This window comes from Myxocyprinus asiaticus, chromosome 24, assembly GCF_019703515.2.
Source record: "Myxocyprinus asiaticus isolate MX2 ecotype Aquarium Trade chromosome 24, UBuf_Myxa_2, whole genome shotgun sequence".
Lineage (NCBI taxonomy): Eukaryota > Metazoa > Chordata > Actinopteri > Cypriniformes > Catostomidae > Myxocyprinus > Myxocyprinus asiaticus.
Genome location: NC_059367.1, coordinates 7,554,716 through 7,569,974, shown reverse-complemented (window position 1 = coordinate 7,569,974; position 15,259 = coordinate 7,554,716). Strand labels below are relative to the sequence as shown.

General features: G+C 41.3%; 1 protein-coding gene across 3 annotated transcripts in view; it reads right to left on the bottom strand.

The window, feature by feature from the left end:
* The window catches only part of LOC127415020 (GRIP1-associated protein 1-like), a 73,018-nt gene that overhangs the window by 18,478 nt on the left and 39,281 nt on the right, over positions 1-15,259 (bottom strand). For all 3 annotated transcript variants that reach the window (XM_051653476.1, XM_051653477.1, XM_051653478.1), the window contains 2 exons: positions 13,951-14,067; positions 13,286-13,379 (listed from right to left, as the gene is read on the bottom strand). In XM_051653476.1, the coding sequence (XP_051509436.1) occupies positions 13,286-13,379; positions 13,951-14,067 (211 nt within the window). The remainder of the gene's footprint in view (positions 1-13,285; positions 13,380-13,950; positions 14,068-15,259) is intronic.

The window sequence follows — 15,259 nt, the reverse complement described above, 5'->3', positions numbered from 1 at the left end:
GCATCCCGGTCAGCAGTGAAATGCCACCTTTGGGGTTGGATCACAAAAAACATTTACGGAGGTAGTCAAAAACACATGTGACCATATCGCATTTGAGGTATAAATGCTAATCCGTCCTGAATGCGTCCCAGTCAGCAGTGAAGTGCCACCCCTCACGTGTCAATCAAACACTGTGCTAAAACAAGAGTGTAAACTTTGCAAGTTACAAATACTTTAAAAGGACATCACCATCCGATCGGAAAATATAAAAAAGCGAATACATACACAAGCATGAGAACTTCCCAAATCTTCTTCAGTGTGTCTGATATCAACATGCAGAGACATAGCTGACAAACACACACAGCTGAAGCTTAAATAACACAGGTAATCCACTGAAATAACGGACAATTCTGCTCGAAATGTTGCGATTGTGCTTAGATTGAATTTCAACTGCATCTGGGAGAAACAGCACGTTGGTTTTGTTCAATCTTTTGTTTTATTACTTTTTTGCGGTTTATTATATTATCATGCAGTAGCACAGTGACATAGTGACTGATGTTCTGGTATGTCGTCATGAAATCAGAGACCCTCCCCTCGAAAACTGAAAACAAATGGTCACAGGAGATACCTTTTAGCGACCAGATGTAAACAGTGATGTGTTTCAATTTCATGTTGTTTCTCATCAAAACCTATTGTGCGCCTTCAGAAGATTTGGAGTATGACTCACAAGTCCCATAGACTACTTTTATGATACTTTTGAATAATTTTTTTTAAACTTGAAAGTGAGTCACTATCCACTGTCATTGTCTTGAAAGACGGACCGTTGTTTAGCACACATGCCCACAGTGAACAAGCTTCTCTTATATTGTTCATGAACGTGCAATGAACGTCAAGACTTCCACTGAAAAATTATTTAAATTTCAGGTTGTTTTCAATCAAAACTATTGTATGCCTTCAGAAGACCTTTCAACTGCTATTGTATTGGTACCAGATCGGACCAGAAGAATTGGACCAGAACATTCATTAACTTTCCTTTTGTGTTACTTATAAAAACGAAAGTCATCCTGGTTTGAACAATATGAGGAAGATTAAATTATACCAGAATATTAATTATTGGGTAAACTATTCCTTTAACACACTTCCAGTGGTATAATTCGCTCTCAAGTTAAGTAAATTTGCTTGTAAAAGGAAGATTCTTCAATTCTGCACTGACTCCTTCCCAATATCTCAGTAGGTTTCGGAGCTACAAGGCACATGACAGGGATAGTTTCTCCCTTAAATGATGCAGCAGAAAGGGTTGGAGTACACTGAAAGGTTAGGTTACTTAACGCTTCAGTAAATGCCTAAAACAGGGTACAAGGAGGCAGCCAGAGGGTTTCCAGACTGCTGCAGTGCTTGTATTTTCCTGGGCACCTTACCCCATCTGACTTCTCCCAGCAGGGAGGAGCACTTAACCAGAGTGAAGGTTGTCCGCACATGACTGCGGCATGTTGCTAAATGGCTAAATTAGTGGAAGCTGCGCCACCCTCACAACTCAAACATGTTGAGAGACTGTTTGTGCCAGATACACCATCCTACAGCTGTCTTACATCACACGTCTCATTCTCACACACGCAGAGCTCTTCAGATGCACATTTATACATAATTGCCTACTGCTGCTTAACAGCTGGCATTTTCAGCATTTGTCTTAATGAATACAGGCATGAACAGAATGATCCTGGGGTTGCATTACAAAGAACATGTGCCCACTCCACTAGAGAGACACTATCAAACATCTCGTCATATTGTTTCTGGAATACTGCTGAGGGATTCCGTTGTTATATGATTGATTGATGCAATGTCACAAGGTGAATGATGGAGAAACTACTGAGCCAAAATACACCTTTTACAATCGGCAGAATCTTCTATGACAGAGGTTCTCAACAGAGTGAAACAGTGTGGTTTGGAAATAAAAATCTTATTCATTTTTCCACAGGGGAATTGATTATTAACAATAACTTGGCATCCTGAATAAACCTTTAGGCTTTGTTCTCACTACATGAAAAATCTGTTTGTGTCCAGATCAAATTTTTTTTCTTTTTAGACTTCAGTCGCATTTGCTAGCACATCCACATTAGTTGTCATAGTAACGATTCAAACTTGCATATGGTCACCATGTGTGAGAGTTTAGCAATGGATGTTTTGCCATTGATTATGATTTTCATTTACATTTAGTCAATTAGCAGTCGCTTTTATCCAAAGCGACTTACAAATGAGGAACATAGCAAGCAATTTGTCACACAAAAGTCAACAATATCTGCAGTATCACACTGCTAAATTCTCAAAGTGGCTAGAGTAGTATCAAAGCTAGCACAGAAGAAAGAGACAGACAAGGAATATATATATTATATACACACACACTATTTTGCCAAAAGTATTCGCTCACCCATCCAAATAATTGAATTCAGGTGTTCCAATCACTTCCATGGCCACAGGTGTATAAAATGAAGCACCTAGGCATGCAGACTGCTTCTACAAACATTTGTGAAAGAATGGGCCGCTCTCAGGAGCTCAATGAATTCCAGCGTCGTACTGTGATAGGATGCCACCTGTGCAACAAGTCCAGTCGTGAAATTTCCTCGCTACTAAATATTCCACAGTCAACTGTCAGTGGTATTATAACAAAGTGGAAGCGATTGGGAATGACAGCAACTCAGCCACGAAGTGGTAGGCCACGTAAAATGACAGAGCGGGGTCAGCGGATGCTGAGGCGCATAGTGCGCAGAGGTCACCAACTTTCTGCAGAGTCAATCGCTACAGACCTCCAAAGTTCATGTGGCCTTCAGATTAGCTCAAGAACAGTGCGTAGAGAGCTTCATGGAATGGGTTTCCATGGCCGAGCAGCTGCATCCAAGCCATACATCACCAAGTGCAATGCAAAGCGTCGGATGCAGTGGTGTAAAGCACGCCGCCACTGGACTCTAGAGCAGTGGAGACGCGTTCTCTGGAGCGACGAATCACGCTTCTCCATCTGGCAATCTGATGGACGAGTCTGGGTTTGGCAGTTGCCAGGAGAACGGTACTTGTCTGACTGCATTGTGCCAACTGTGAAGTTTGGTGGAGGGGGGATTATGGTGTGGGGTTGTTTTTCAGGAGCTGGGCTTGGCCCCTTAGTTCCAGTGAAAGGAACTCTGAATGCTTCAGCATACCAAGAGATTTTGGACAATTCCATGCTCCCAACTTTGTGGGAACAGTTTGGGGATGGCCCCTTCCTGTTCCAACATCACTGCGCACCAGTGCACAAAGCAATGTCCATAAAGACATGGATGAGCGAGTTTGGTGTGGAAGAACTTGACTGGCCTGCACAGAGTCCTGACCTCAACCCGATAGAGCACCTTTGGGATGAATTAGAGCGAAGACTGCGAGCCAGGCCTTCTCCTAAACCTTGTGGAAAGCCTTCCCAGAAGAGTTGAAGCTGTTATAGCTGCAAAGGGTGGGCCGACGTCATATTAAACCCTATAGATTAAGAATGGGATATCACTTAAGTTCATATGTGTCTAAAGGCAGATGAGCGAATACTTTTGGCAATATAGTGTATATACACTGGCGGCCAAAAGTTTGAAATAATGTACAGATTTTGCTGTTTCGGAAGGAAATTGGTACTTTAATTCACCAAAGTGGCATTCAACTGATCACAAAGTATAGTCAGGACATTACTGATATAAAAAAACAGCACCATCACTATTTGAAAAAGTCATTTTTGATCAAATCTAGACAGGCCCCATTTCCAGCAGCCATCACTCCAACACCTTATCCTTGAGTAATCATGCTAAATTGCTAATTTGGTACTAGAAAATCACTTGCCATTATATCAAACACAGTTGAAAGCTATTTGGTTTGTTAAATTAAGCTTAACATTGTCTTTGTGTTTGTTTTTGAGTTGCCACAGTATGCAATAGACTGGCATGTCTTAAGGTCAATATTAGGTTAAAAATGGCAACAAAAAAAAGAAACAGCTTTCTCTAGAAACTCGTCAGTCAATCATTGTTTTTATTTATTTTATTCTTCCAATTTGGAATGCCCAATTCCCAATGTGATTTTAAGTTCACGTGGTCGTGTAGAATCCCAGTTGACTCCGCATCTGAGATCGTCAACCAGCGCATCTCATCACGTGGCTTGTTGAGCTCGTTGTCACGGAGATATAGTTGGTTTGATTGATGGCTTTGAACTCTTTTATGAAGTACTTTATGAAATCCCAATGGAAAAAATACTTCTGGAACCAAGATGGCTAAAAAAAAAAAAAATGGGCATGTGCTGTTGTGGTCTATTCTGGTCATGGAACCCCAGAACAGCACATTTTGGCTGTCTCTCTTACTTAACACACCTGATTTGACTCATCAGCTCATTAGTAGAGGCTCCAAGACCTGAACAGGGTGTGTCAGACAAGGGAGCCATGCAAAATGTGTGGTGCTGGGGTACTTCAGGACCAGGATTAACAACCACTGTTCTTTGCAATCCACTATTTGAACAGGAGAACGATGCATAAAGTTCTAGCAAGTGAAAAGTCAACAATATGCCCAGGTGGTATGTATGTCTGGCTTATTATGCCCCCTGCAAAGCCGTTTCCTGACTTGCCCATTTCTTCAACACATTGGCGACAACAGAAACTGCCACTGATTCAAACGGCTACATCTCAGATAAAATGTTGCACTGTTTCATTTGTTATATCACTGGCATGAATTTACGGGGAACCGCACTGGTGTAAGGATAAAGCAAAAGGGAGGGGAAGAGGACAGAGGAGAGGAGACAAGAGGGGTGCTCAGTCTTTCCGCTGCATTATTGAGGATGAGCGTTGGGTTCACTGAGGCATGTCGGCATTCTGAATCATTTACATCCTGCTAATGTCAGCTCTCATCTAGCACTGCTACCTTTTGCAATAATTTCTTTCTTCATTTTTCTATAGAGTTTCTAGCTCTCTACTCCTTTTCTCTCTCTCCATTGTACATCTGCCCAGATATATCCTCAGTTGTTGTTAGGAGATGCATGATTGTTTCCAATGCTTTTCAAAAAGACTTTAGGCTTCCCATAAACTACATTAAAGATAACAGCATTTCAAAGGGCTTCAGATAAACTGTCTAATTAGGCTATACCTTATACAAGAGGTATACACAGTGGCGTCAAAAGGTATTTGCACACTTTTGGACACCCAAGTCACAACTGAAAGTGAAAGAATGCAATTGAATTAGATACAAAATATCAAATCAAGTGGCATATGCAAAGAAATTATGCTAAACCTTTTCTCAGAACAAACTTAAAGACATCTTAGCAATTACTTTTAACCAAGTGGTCTCAAGGTCACTTTTGTGTATAAAGTCAAGTTCACAGAGATGTCGTTCATCACATTAACCGTCCAAATAGGCTATTTTATGTCTTAACTTTGAAAAATATTTACATTATTACAAAAATTTGAGACCTGAAAAACGTATTTTTGTGAAATGATTTGCTTAAAGTGGTCATAAGATGAGGAATCAAATTTTCCTTGATCTTTTGACATATAAGAGGTCATTGTACTATAAAAACATACTGTAAGTTTCAGAACTGAAAACTTCCTCCTTAACAGTTAAAGAGCATTTAAAAGGATTGTTTGGAATTTGTGGAACTTGTGACATCACAAGGATCAAATACATCTGCATATGCAACGCCTATTTTTCCGTCATTGCACCCTTGGCCCTGCCCACTGGTGCTCAGTCAGTCACACAGCTGAAGTGGAGAGAGATGGGGGCCTGTCATGGGAGATTCATCCTAAATCGACATACACAGGACACCCTTATGTGACTGTCTGGATTTAAATGTTTTTCTACATAAACATACACAGACAGACACCATTGACCTCTTGATACATATCACAGGCCGCTTGACGGTGTCAAGTTAAAACTCTAAAGTGGACAGGTTCTCTGTCATTCAGCTGAGTAAGTTTTAGCCTTCTGGCATAGGCAACCAGATTTTGGGCTAATTTTCCTGGTATTTAGTTGAATTCATTATGCCATCAATCTTCACGATTCCAGTCGTAGATCCAATAATGTTTTGCAAAGTTCAAGTATTGCATTTTGTGGCTTACTCTTAGGAAGGGCTTATTTTGTGGAACTCTTCCAAAAAGCTTCTCATCATGGAGGTGGCATCTGATGGTGAATTTTGAAATGTGAAAACCCCAAGATTCAACTAAATTGTGCATTTCCGAAACTGAGATCTTTGGGTTCTTCTTTGCCTCTCTAATCATCCTCCTCACTGTATGTTGGGGCAGTAAGAGCATGTGTCCACTACCTGGCAACTGCCCCATGCTTTTCAAACTTTTTATTATTATTATTATTATTATTATTTATTATAATTGGTAATCTCAGTTTACTTTAGATTTTTTATAATAATTTCCTAACCAGTGCAGGTCAACAATCTTCTGTCTCATTTGAGTTGACAGCTCCTTTGTTTTACCCATTATGATGGATGACAAATGGATTTTAAAAGTGTTCAACCTCAAATGTATACCCCAGGAAAACAAGAAATGGCCATAGGCAAAAATGGAGTTCCTGAGAACTAGGAACAATAAAAAAAAATATTTTAAAAAAATCCTTAAAGATGCAAATTTATTTGGTTCTATGTAAAATATTCTCATGGGGTGCCAATAATTTTGCTTCATATGTTTTTTTAAAGAATACACTTTTCTTAACACTTTTGTAGTAAATTATTTCTACTAGATAAATGTTAAGCAATTTCTCCAAACATTGAGGAAGATTTGAAATCTTATATACATCATTTATTTTATATGACTGTTTTGCCCATTTTCTTGATGGGTGCCAATATTTCTGGAGTTGATTGTATTACTACAGCTATCTGGGCTTCCAGAGCCCTTCAAGTGTCAAAAGCTCTGAGTAAATAAATGCTCACATGTGACAAGCCAAACATGAATAACCCATCTATAATGATTCTACGGTCTTTTAATGCAATTTCTCCACTGCTGAGTGGAAATAAGGGTCATGCTGCTGGTTCGTGGACGCGCACATAACAGCACCTGCTGCTGAAAACAACCCTAGAGGAAACACTAAATACCTCTTAGTATAAGTTATTTGTTTCTGGCACCATTCAGAATAAATTCTAGAAACTGTGGTGAAAATCAAACCAGCCCGTTTGGCACCAACAATCACCCATGCGATTGTCTAATCAGCCAACTGTGTGGCAGCAGTGCGGTGCATAAAATCATGCAGATACGGGTCAAGAGCTTCAGTTAACGTTCACAACCATCAGAATTGGGGGAAAAAAAATTGATCTCAGTGATTTGGATCGTGGCATGATTGTTGGTGCCAGATGGGCTGGTTTGAGTATTTCTGTAACTGCTGATCTCCTGGGATTTTCACGCACAACAGTCTCTAGAATTTACTCCAAACTCCATAATGCCAAAAACAAAACAAAAAAATTAGTGGCAGTTCTGTGGAAGCGAATTCTCCAAGAAGCTTGGTACATCCTTTCTGCCAACAACCAAGAAAAACTGTGTCCACATGTACCTAGGAGAATTGGGGCTGTTTTAAAGGCAAAGGTGTCCACACCAAATATTGATTTAGCTTTTTCTGTTTACTGGACTTTGTATGATGTTAATTGATAAATGAAAACTATTATGGCATTATTTCTGAAGACATCCTCACTATGCAACATTTTTTCACAAGTGCCTAAAACTTTTGCACAGTACTGTGTGTGTAAATAAATATATAGTTGTGGCCAAAAATATTGGCACCAACTATTTAACAATATGAGCAAAGAAGGCTGTGAAAAATGTCTTTATTGTTTATCCTTTTGATATTTCATTCAAAATAGTCACAAAAATCTATCCTCTAACAAATATCAACAATTGCAAACACAATACACGTTTTATCAAAAAAACAAATATTTTTGTCAAATATATGTGTGGCACAGTTATTGGCACCCTTTTATTCAATACATGGTGTAACCTCACTTTGCCAAGATAACAGCTCTGAGTTTTCTCCTATAATGCCTAATGAGGTTGGAGGACACATGGCAAGGGATCTGAAATCATTCCTCCATAAAGAATCTCTCCAGATCCTTCAAATTCTGAGGTCCACGCCAGTGGACTCTCCACTTCTGTTCACCCCACAGGTTTTCTATGGGGTTCAGGGGACTGGGATGGCCATAGCAGAACCTTGATTTTGTGGTCAGTGAACCATTTTTGTGTTGATTTTGATGTGTGTTTTGGATCACTGTCCTGCTGGAAGATCCAACCATAGCCCATTTGAAGCTTTCTGGCAGAGGCAGTCAGATTTTGATTTTTTAATCTGTTGGTATTTAATTGAGTCCATGATGCCATGTATCCGAACAAGATGTCCAGGTCCTCTGGCAGAAAAACAGTCCCACAACATTAAAGATCCCCCACCATATTTAACCATGGGCATGGGGTACTTTTCCATATGGCTACCTCTCTGTATGTGCCAAACCCATCTCTGGTGACTGGTGCCAGAAAGCTCTTGTTTTATCTGACCACAGAACCCAGTCCCATTTGAAGTTCTAGTAGTGTCTGGCAAACTGAAGACGCTTGAGTTTGTTGTTGGATGAGAGCAGAGGCTTTTTTCTTGAAACCCACATGGGTGGAGACAATATGGACGCACGTCCTCTTCCAGGCCATTAGCAACATCTCAAGTTGATTGGAACTGATTGGAATTAATTATTGCCCTGATAGTGGAAATGGTCATTTTCAATGCTTTAGCTATTTTCTTATAGCCACTTTCCATTTTGTGAAGCTCAACAGCCTTTTGCCGAAGCTCAACAGCCTTTTGCCGCACATCATAACTATAATCTTTGGTCTTACTCATTGTGATGGATGACTAAGGGAATTTGGCTTAAGTGTTACCTCCATATTCATACCCCTGTGAAACAGGAAGTCATGGCTGAAAAATGTAATGTTCCTTGTCACCCAGGTGTACTTAAAAATGCAAAATATGAATTGGAATATACTTCAGATATATTTTACTCATAAGAATTTCTAGGAATGCTAATAATTGTGGCAAACAAGAAAAATATTTAATTTTGAGATCCCCCCCCCCCCTTTCAATTAGTTTACTTCAATTAAAGGTTAGATTTTTGTGAATATTTAGAATGAAGGATCAAAAGGATAAACAATAAAGAAATATTTTTCACATGTCACGGCCATTGCGCACCTGTTTCCAGGTGTCAAAGTCGGGCATCCATTACACACCCAACCTGTGTTGGATGCATTTGTGGCCAGCACTTTCTTTCTGAAACTTGACGCAGCATATCACCTTGTTGGTAGAAGGCTGGCACTGTCCATGGTGCTAGAGCAGACAGACAGTGGCGAGTTACCGCAATGCACATGAAAATGAAATGACTTCAGTGGTAATGTTTTTTCAGTTTGAACTGAAACAGACACCGAAGAATGGTCTGTACACATTCATTCATGAGGTGTGCACGCATTAACTCCTAAAAAACAGATTTACTGGCTGGAGAAAAGTGTGCTTTTCGCCCAGTTGGCATTAGACCAGATTTTCCATATGGCAAAGCAGCAAGTCTCTGTGTTTGCTCAGTAGTGCCTCTGATTGGCTAGTAATAACCAATCACTAAGGTAATTCAAAACACACACACACATTGTTCATTTTCAATGGGGCGAGTGCCACATTGATACATTTCATGAACATGCAGGGAGCCAGAGACAGACTGAAATTAAGGACTTCACATTGATACGCAGTGCAATTGGTACATGAAGTACGCATCCTTCAGGTCTACTGGCACAAATCAGTCCTGAGGATGGATGTGTGATAAGATCTGTTTCGGAGTTCACATTTTGAATGGGCGTGTCACGAGCATGCGATTCAAGCATCACAGAACTAGCATGCGCCAAGCCCACCGTCCTTCTCCAGAACGAGGAAATAACGGCTGTAAATCCTGCTGTGTGTGTTGCAGTCTATGCACGCAACACCAGCATATCGTGTGGTCAGACCACAGATTGTGCTCGACTGTTGTAAACACCAGCTCTGACACATCCGTGAGGACTTGCCACACATTCGCGCAGCGGGACAGCAGGCTTATTATTTCATATGAAAACCTCTATCGTGTTGTTTGCGAGAAGATTGTGTATTTCAGCTCGTAACACCGGCGCGTCTTCGGACGGAACCATGGAAGACAGAACACCATTGAAACGGGGCGGCCGACATGCAAATTGAACTGTATAATCATGTCCAATGGTTTTTTTTAACACCCAGTCGGAATGCCAGTAACAGTTCGCCACGTGTCCAAATAACAGGACAGAGGTAATTTTGTATGTTCATAACATGATAATGTACCGCTCACCACTGGAAAGCAGCTGTGCATAATGTGAGGCTTTGAAGAGGGAAAGCTCTTTACTGAAAAAGTGTGAGTCTCGTGCATGTGCAACGAGCACTGTAATCTTTTTGTAATCTTTGTAATTCATTACAAGATATAATGCGCCACTCACCATTGGGAAGTGGTTGTGCAAAATATGTGGGCTTCAAGTGGGAAAGCCCTTTATTGAAAAAGTGCGAGTGTCTCGTGTGAGCGCTGTACTCTTTTTACAATCTTAGTATGTTCATACATACAGTGCATCTGTAATGTGCTGCTCACCATTGGGAAGTGGTTGTGCATAACGTGTGTAGGCTTTGGAGTGGGAAAGCCCTTGTTGAAAAAGTGTGAGCGTCTTGTGCGAGCGCTGTACTCTTTTTGCAACCTTTGTATGTTCACACACAATAAAATGCACCACTCACCATTGGGAAGCGGTTGTGCATAATGTGAAAACTCCATTGCATGTGATTAATGTGAGACACAGAAAACAACATTTTGAACAACAATATTATTTTCCCGACAAACAGCAGTGGGGAAGAGGGGAACAGTATTGTGTGTCAGGAGTGCTTTACTGCGCAGGGGGGTGTTCCTTTCGATGCAGGGCTTGCGCTGAGGCAGCTGCCTTCGTTTGGGCCAAGGCTTGCGTGGCTTTTACCAGTGGCTCGGTGGCAACATTTGGCGCTGCTGAGGCAGCTGGTGTGGGGTTTTTAGCTGGGTGTTGAACCGAGACAGAGAGGGAGCGAGCCGGTTGTGATAAGGTACTGCTCTGTTTTGGCATAAAATGTCTCATAGCCTGTGAGTGTTGCTGAGTCATGACGTAGCGCTCAGCAATTCTATTCCCAGAGCCTCCAAAATGGCCGGCTGGTCCTGCGTCACACATTTCCGTGAGGGTCAGCCAGTTGTGACAATCCAAAAACACCAGGTTGCTCATTGACTTGCCAATGGCCTGTGCAGTGACTTTCGTGGCTCAAAGCGCTAAGCCTGTAACGGTGTGGAGCTCTTTGAACGTCTCTGGATCGTAGCCTGTCTCGTCCATTTGTTTGGGGAGCTTAGCTTGGAAAACTTGGGGCACCATCATCACGTGGAGTGCTGATCCAGTTTGGCCCTCCACGGAGTATCCTCTTCCAGTCAGTGCGGATGTTAGTTGACACGGCTTAGAAAAGTTGCTACTCGCCAGGCAGAGATGTGCCGCTACCGCCTCTTTCAGGGGGGGTAGTTGGGCATAACCGTTTTCTTCCTCGTGATCCACATTAGAGAGGTTGCAATCGCTGCACGGGCAAGCTGAATAGGGCACACGATTTTGACAGTTCGTTATGAACTTCAGGGATGAACGGGGCAGATCTACGCGATGCGGTCGCTTGACGGCATCCGGACTGCAGGAACCATTCATCAAGGCAAGATTGTGTAGGTTCCTCTGGAGGAGACCACTCGATATCGAGCTCTTCGACCGCCCTTGAAAGGACGCAAAGCATCTCCTTGTCAGTCTTGTCATGTCTTTCGCTGCATCAGGCGAGTGGGCAGTGGATGACGCTACCGCCCCTTCCCCCAGCGAGGGCGAGGAGCATGTTCGCGCCCTCGCTGGGGGAAGGGGCGGTAGCGTCATCCACTGCCCACTCGCCTGATGCAGCGAAAGACATGACATCGTCATCATCCCCAGCGTCAGAACCGCCGAACGAGACGAGGAAGTGCGCTTCGGAACAACATCTTTAAAAAGACACGAACACGTAAGCGATATATATATATATATATATATATATATATATATATACACACACAATATAACAATATACAATTGTTTATAAGGATACACAACTCCTGCCGAAGCGCTGCGGGGAATCAGGATGCTGAAGTGGCCCATTCACCAACGAAGCTTCAAGCGGCAAGCCGGAGTGATGTTTGCCGGAACACTGCAGGGGAGCAGAGAGTCTTCTTGTTGCCGTGAAGATCCCGCCCGCTGACTCGTGTAGCCGATAGCGAAGCAGTAGAGGGCTTCTAGGCAAGCGATGAATCGCTGTCTTGAAGGAAGAAAATTCTGAGGAATGGTGTTTTCGCGCCTGCTTTTATAGCAAACAGCTTCACGCCTAAAAGGGCGGGACTCAAACACCACAGCATATTAGAATATTGGCATTATTGTAGAGAGGTTTCAACTAGGTTGTGTGGAAGGACACTCCCCATTTGCATTAGCAAATGCAATGACAAGTGTACTGAGTCATAAGGGAACCCAGCAACATTCATTTTTATTAGCCATTGCTTTTTTCTGCAGCAAAGTGCTTTTTCAAGAGCACCTGAGAACAGTACAGTGGCACCAAAATAGCAGCATTAAAAATAGGACCAATAAAACATTTAGTGGAAGATTAAACAAGTAGAGTGAGGAGAGATATGTTCAGATATAAAAATAGAAAAACATACAGCACCATAAAAAAAGAATATTAAAACCTGACTATTTATGCAACAATCCAAAAATCCTTTTATTTAAAACTTCTAGAGGGTCCTAGATGTATAATAGCAGAGGGCATGCAAAGCAATTTTACAATGAAGGCATTCCATGTTTACATAAAATATTGAGCATGCCTAGCAAATCATATTAATTTCTCAAAAAGCAACATTCATACATCTAATATATTCAAGACTAACATCAATCTGAAATAAACAATTTTGCAAGCCTTTCAATTAATATTCTCTCACTGAGTTAAGGGGTGAATCTCACAAAAGAAATGTTTGGTCACATTTAATTTTATTCTAAATTGTCATTTGATTTTAAATTGAAATATGACCAGAAAATTTGCTCACAGTTTTTGGAACACATTTTACACTCTTGCAGCTGTCAAGTTTTCCTGCATGAATGGCTGCAGCTAACAGCTGATTTGAACTGTAAACCTTTATGCTGGTTGCATTCAGACAGTGAGAACGTCCATGGCTGAGAACAATAAGAGAGAGGGAGAGAGAAGCCACTTACCTCTCCTGCTGTCCATGACGTACATCTCAATAATGGTGCTCTTTTTACAGATGTCATCAGCCATTGATGTGCAGCTGACCTCCAAGTGTTTCACCTGAACAGAGAACACAGATAAGATCGGCGGCAAACTCTGCCGTACACCACAACACAAAAGTGTAATGAACCTGATAAGGAAAGTCACAGGCATTGTGATCACTGCCAACAAACTCAACAATGATGTCTGGCTCACTGTGTACAAACCTGCTCATTTATAAGTTCATATGCACATTTTGAAGGTGAAGTGTGCAATGTTAAAAATCCAGATGATTATGACATAACGTGTGTATTGTGACTGGAATTGGCCTGTTTGAACTTACAGTATCACGTAACTTTTAAAGCAGAAAGAGTGAAGTAACTTGTCAATGCCCTAACTACATATTTCCATTTCAGTAGTTACTGAACAAGACAGATCGATTAAAACGTGAAAACATCAATACCTGCATGAATATTTAATGATTTAAAGACACAACTCAGCACTTACAACCCTCTATGGAGCACATAGAGGAACTGCCCGGGTGAATGCTAGCTGCAGTATACGCACTGCAAACCTGAGCGTTTCCACGGGAGGTAACTTTTCTTAGTAACACAAGACTGTTATGATTGGTTAACCTTCTCATACATCATACCTTCTCCTCCAGCATCCACTTTTCCTGTTGGACCTCTGCAAGTCTTTGGAAGAGCTCGCTGACCTCATCGTCTGAAAGGTCAGCAGGTCGCTGAGACTGAGGGCTGCTAGTATTGGACTGTGGAAAGAGAAAAATAATATTTTTGTTCAAACATCTATACAATATCTTTTAACCAGAATTTATATTCTAGACTATGCTGAAAAGTTGAAAAAGGCTTGTTTTTATAGATTTTAAGTTTCATATACAGTTGAAGTCAGAAGTTTACATACACTTAGGTTGAAGTCATTAAAACAATTTTTTTAACCACTCCACAGATTTAAAATTAGCAAACTATAATTCTGGCAAGTCGTTTAGGTCATCTACTTTGTGCATGACACAAGTAATTTTTACAATTGTTTACAGACAGATTGTTTCAATTGTTTCATAATTCCAGTGGGTCAGAAGTTTACATACATTAAGTTAACTGTGCCTTTAAGCAGCTTGGAAAATTCCAGAAAATGTTGTCAAGCTTTTAGACAATCAGCTTCTGATAGGCTAATTGGAGTCAATTGGAGGTGTACCTATGGATGTATTTTAAGGCCTACCTTCAAACTCAGTGCCTCTTTGCTTGACATCATGGAAAAATCTGAAGAAATCAGCCAAAAAATTGTGGACCTCCACAAGTCTGGTTCATCCTTGGGAGCAATTTCCAAATGCCTTAAGGTACCATGTTCATCTGTACAAACAAGTGTATGCAAGTATAACACCAAGGGACCATGCAGCCATCATACCGCTCAGGAAGGAGACGCATTCTGTCTCCTAGAGATGAACGTAGTTTGGTGCGAAAAGTGCAAATCAATCCAAGAACAACAGCAAAGGACCTTGTGAAGATACTGGAGGAAACAGGCAGACAAGTATCTATATCCACAGTAAAACGAGTCCTATATCGATATAACCTGAAAGGCTACTCAGCATGGAAAAACCCACTGCTCCAAAACCGCCATAAAAAAGCCAGACAACAGTTTGCAAGTGCACACGGGGACAAAGAGATCTTACTTTTTGGAGAAATGTCCTCTGGTCTGATGAAACAAAAATGTAACTGTTTGGCCATAATGACCATCATGTTTGGAAGAAAAAGGGTGAGGCTTGCAAGCCGAAGAACACAATCCCAACCATGAAGCATGGTGGTGGCAGCATCATGTTGTAGGGGTGCTTTGCTGCAGGAGGGACTGGTGCACTTCACAAAATAGATGGCATCATGAGGAAGGAAAATTATGTGGATATATTGAAGCAACATCTCAAGACATCAGCCAGGAAGTTAAAGCTTGGT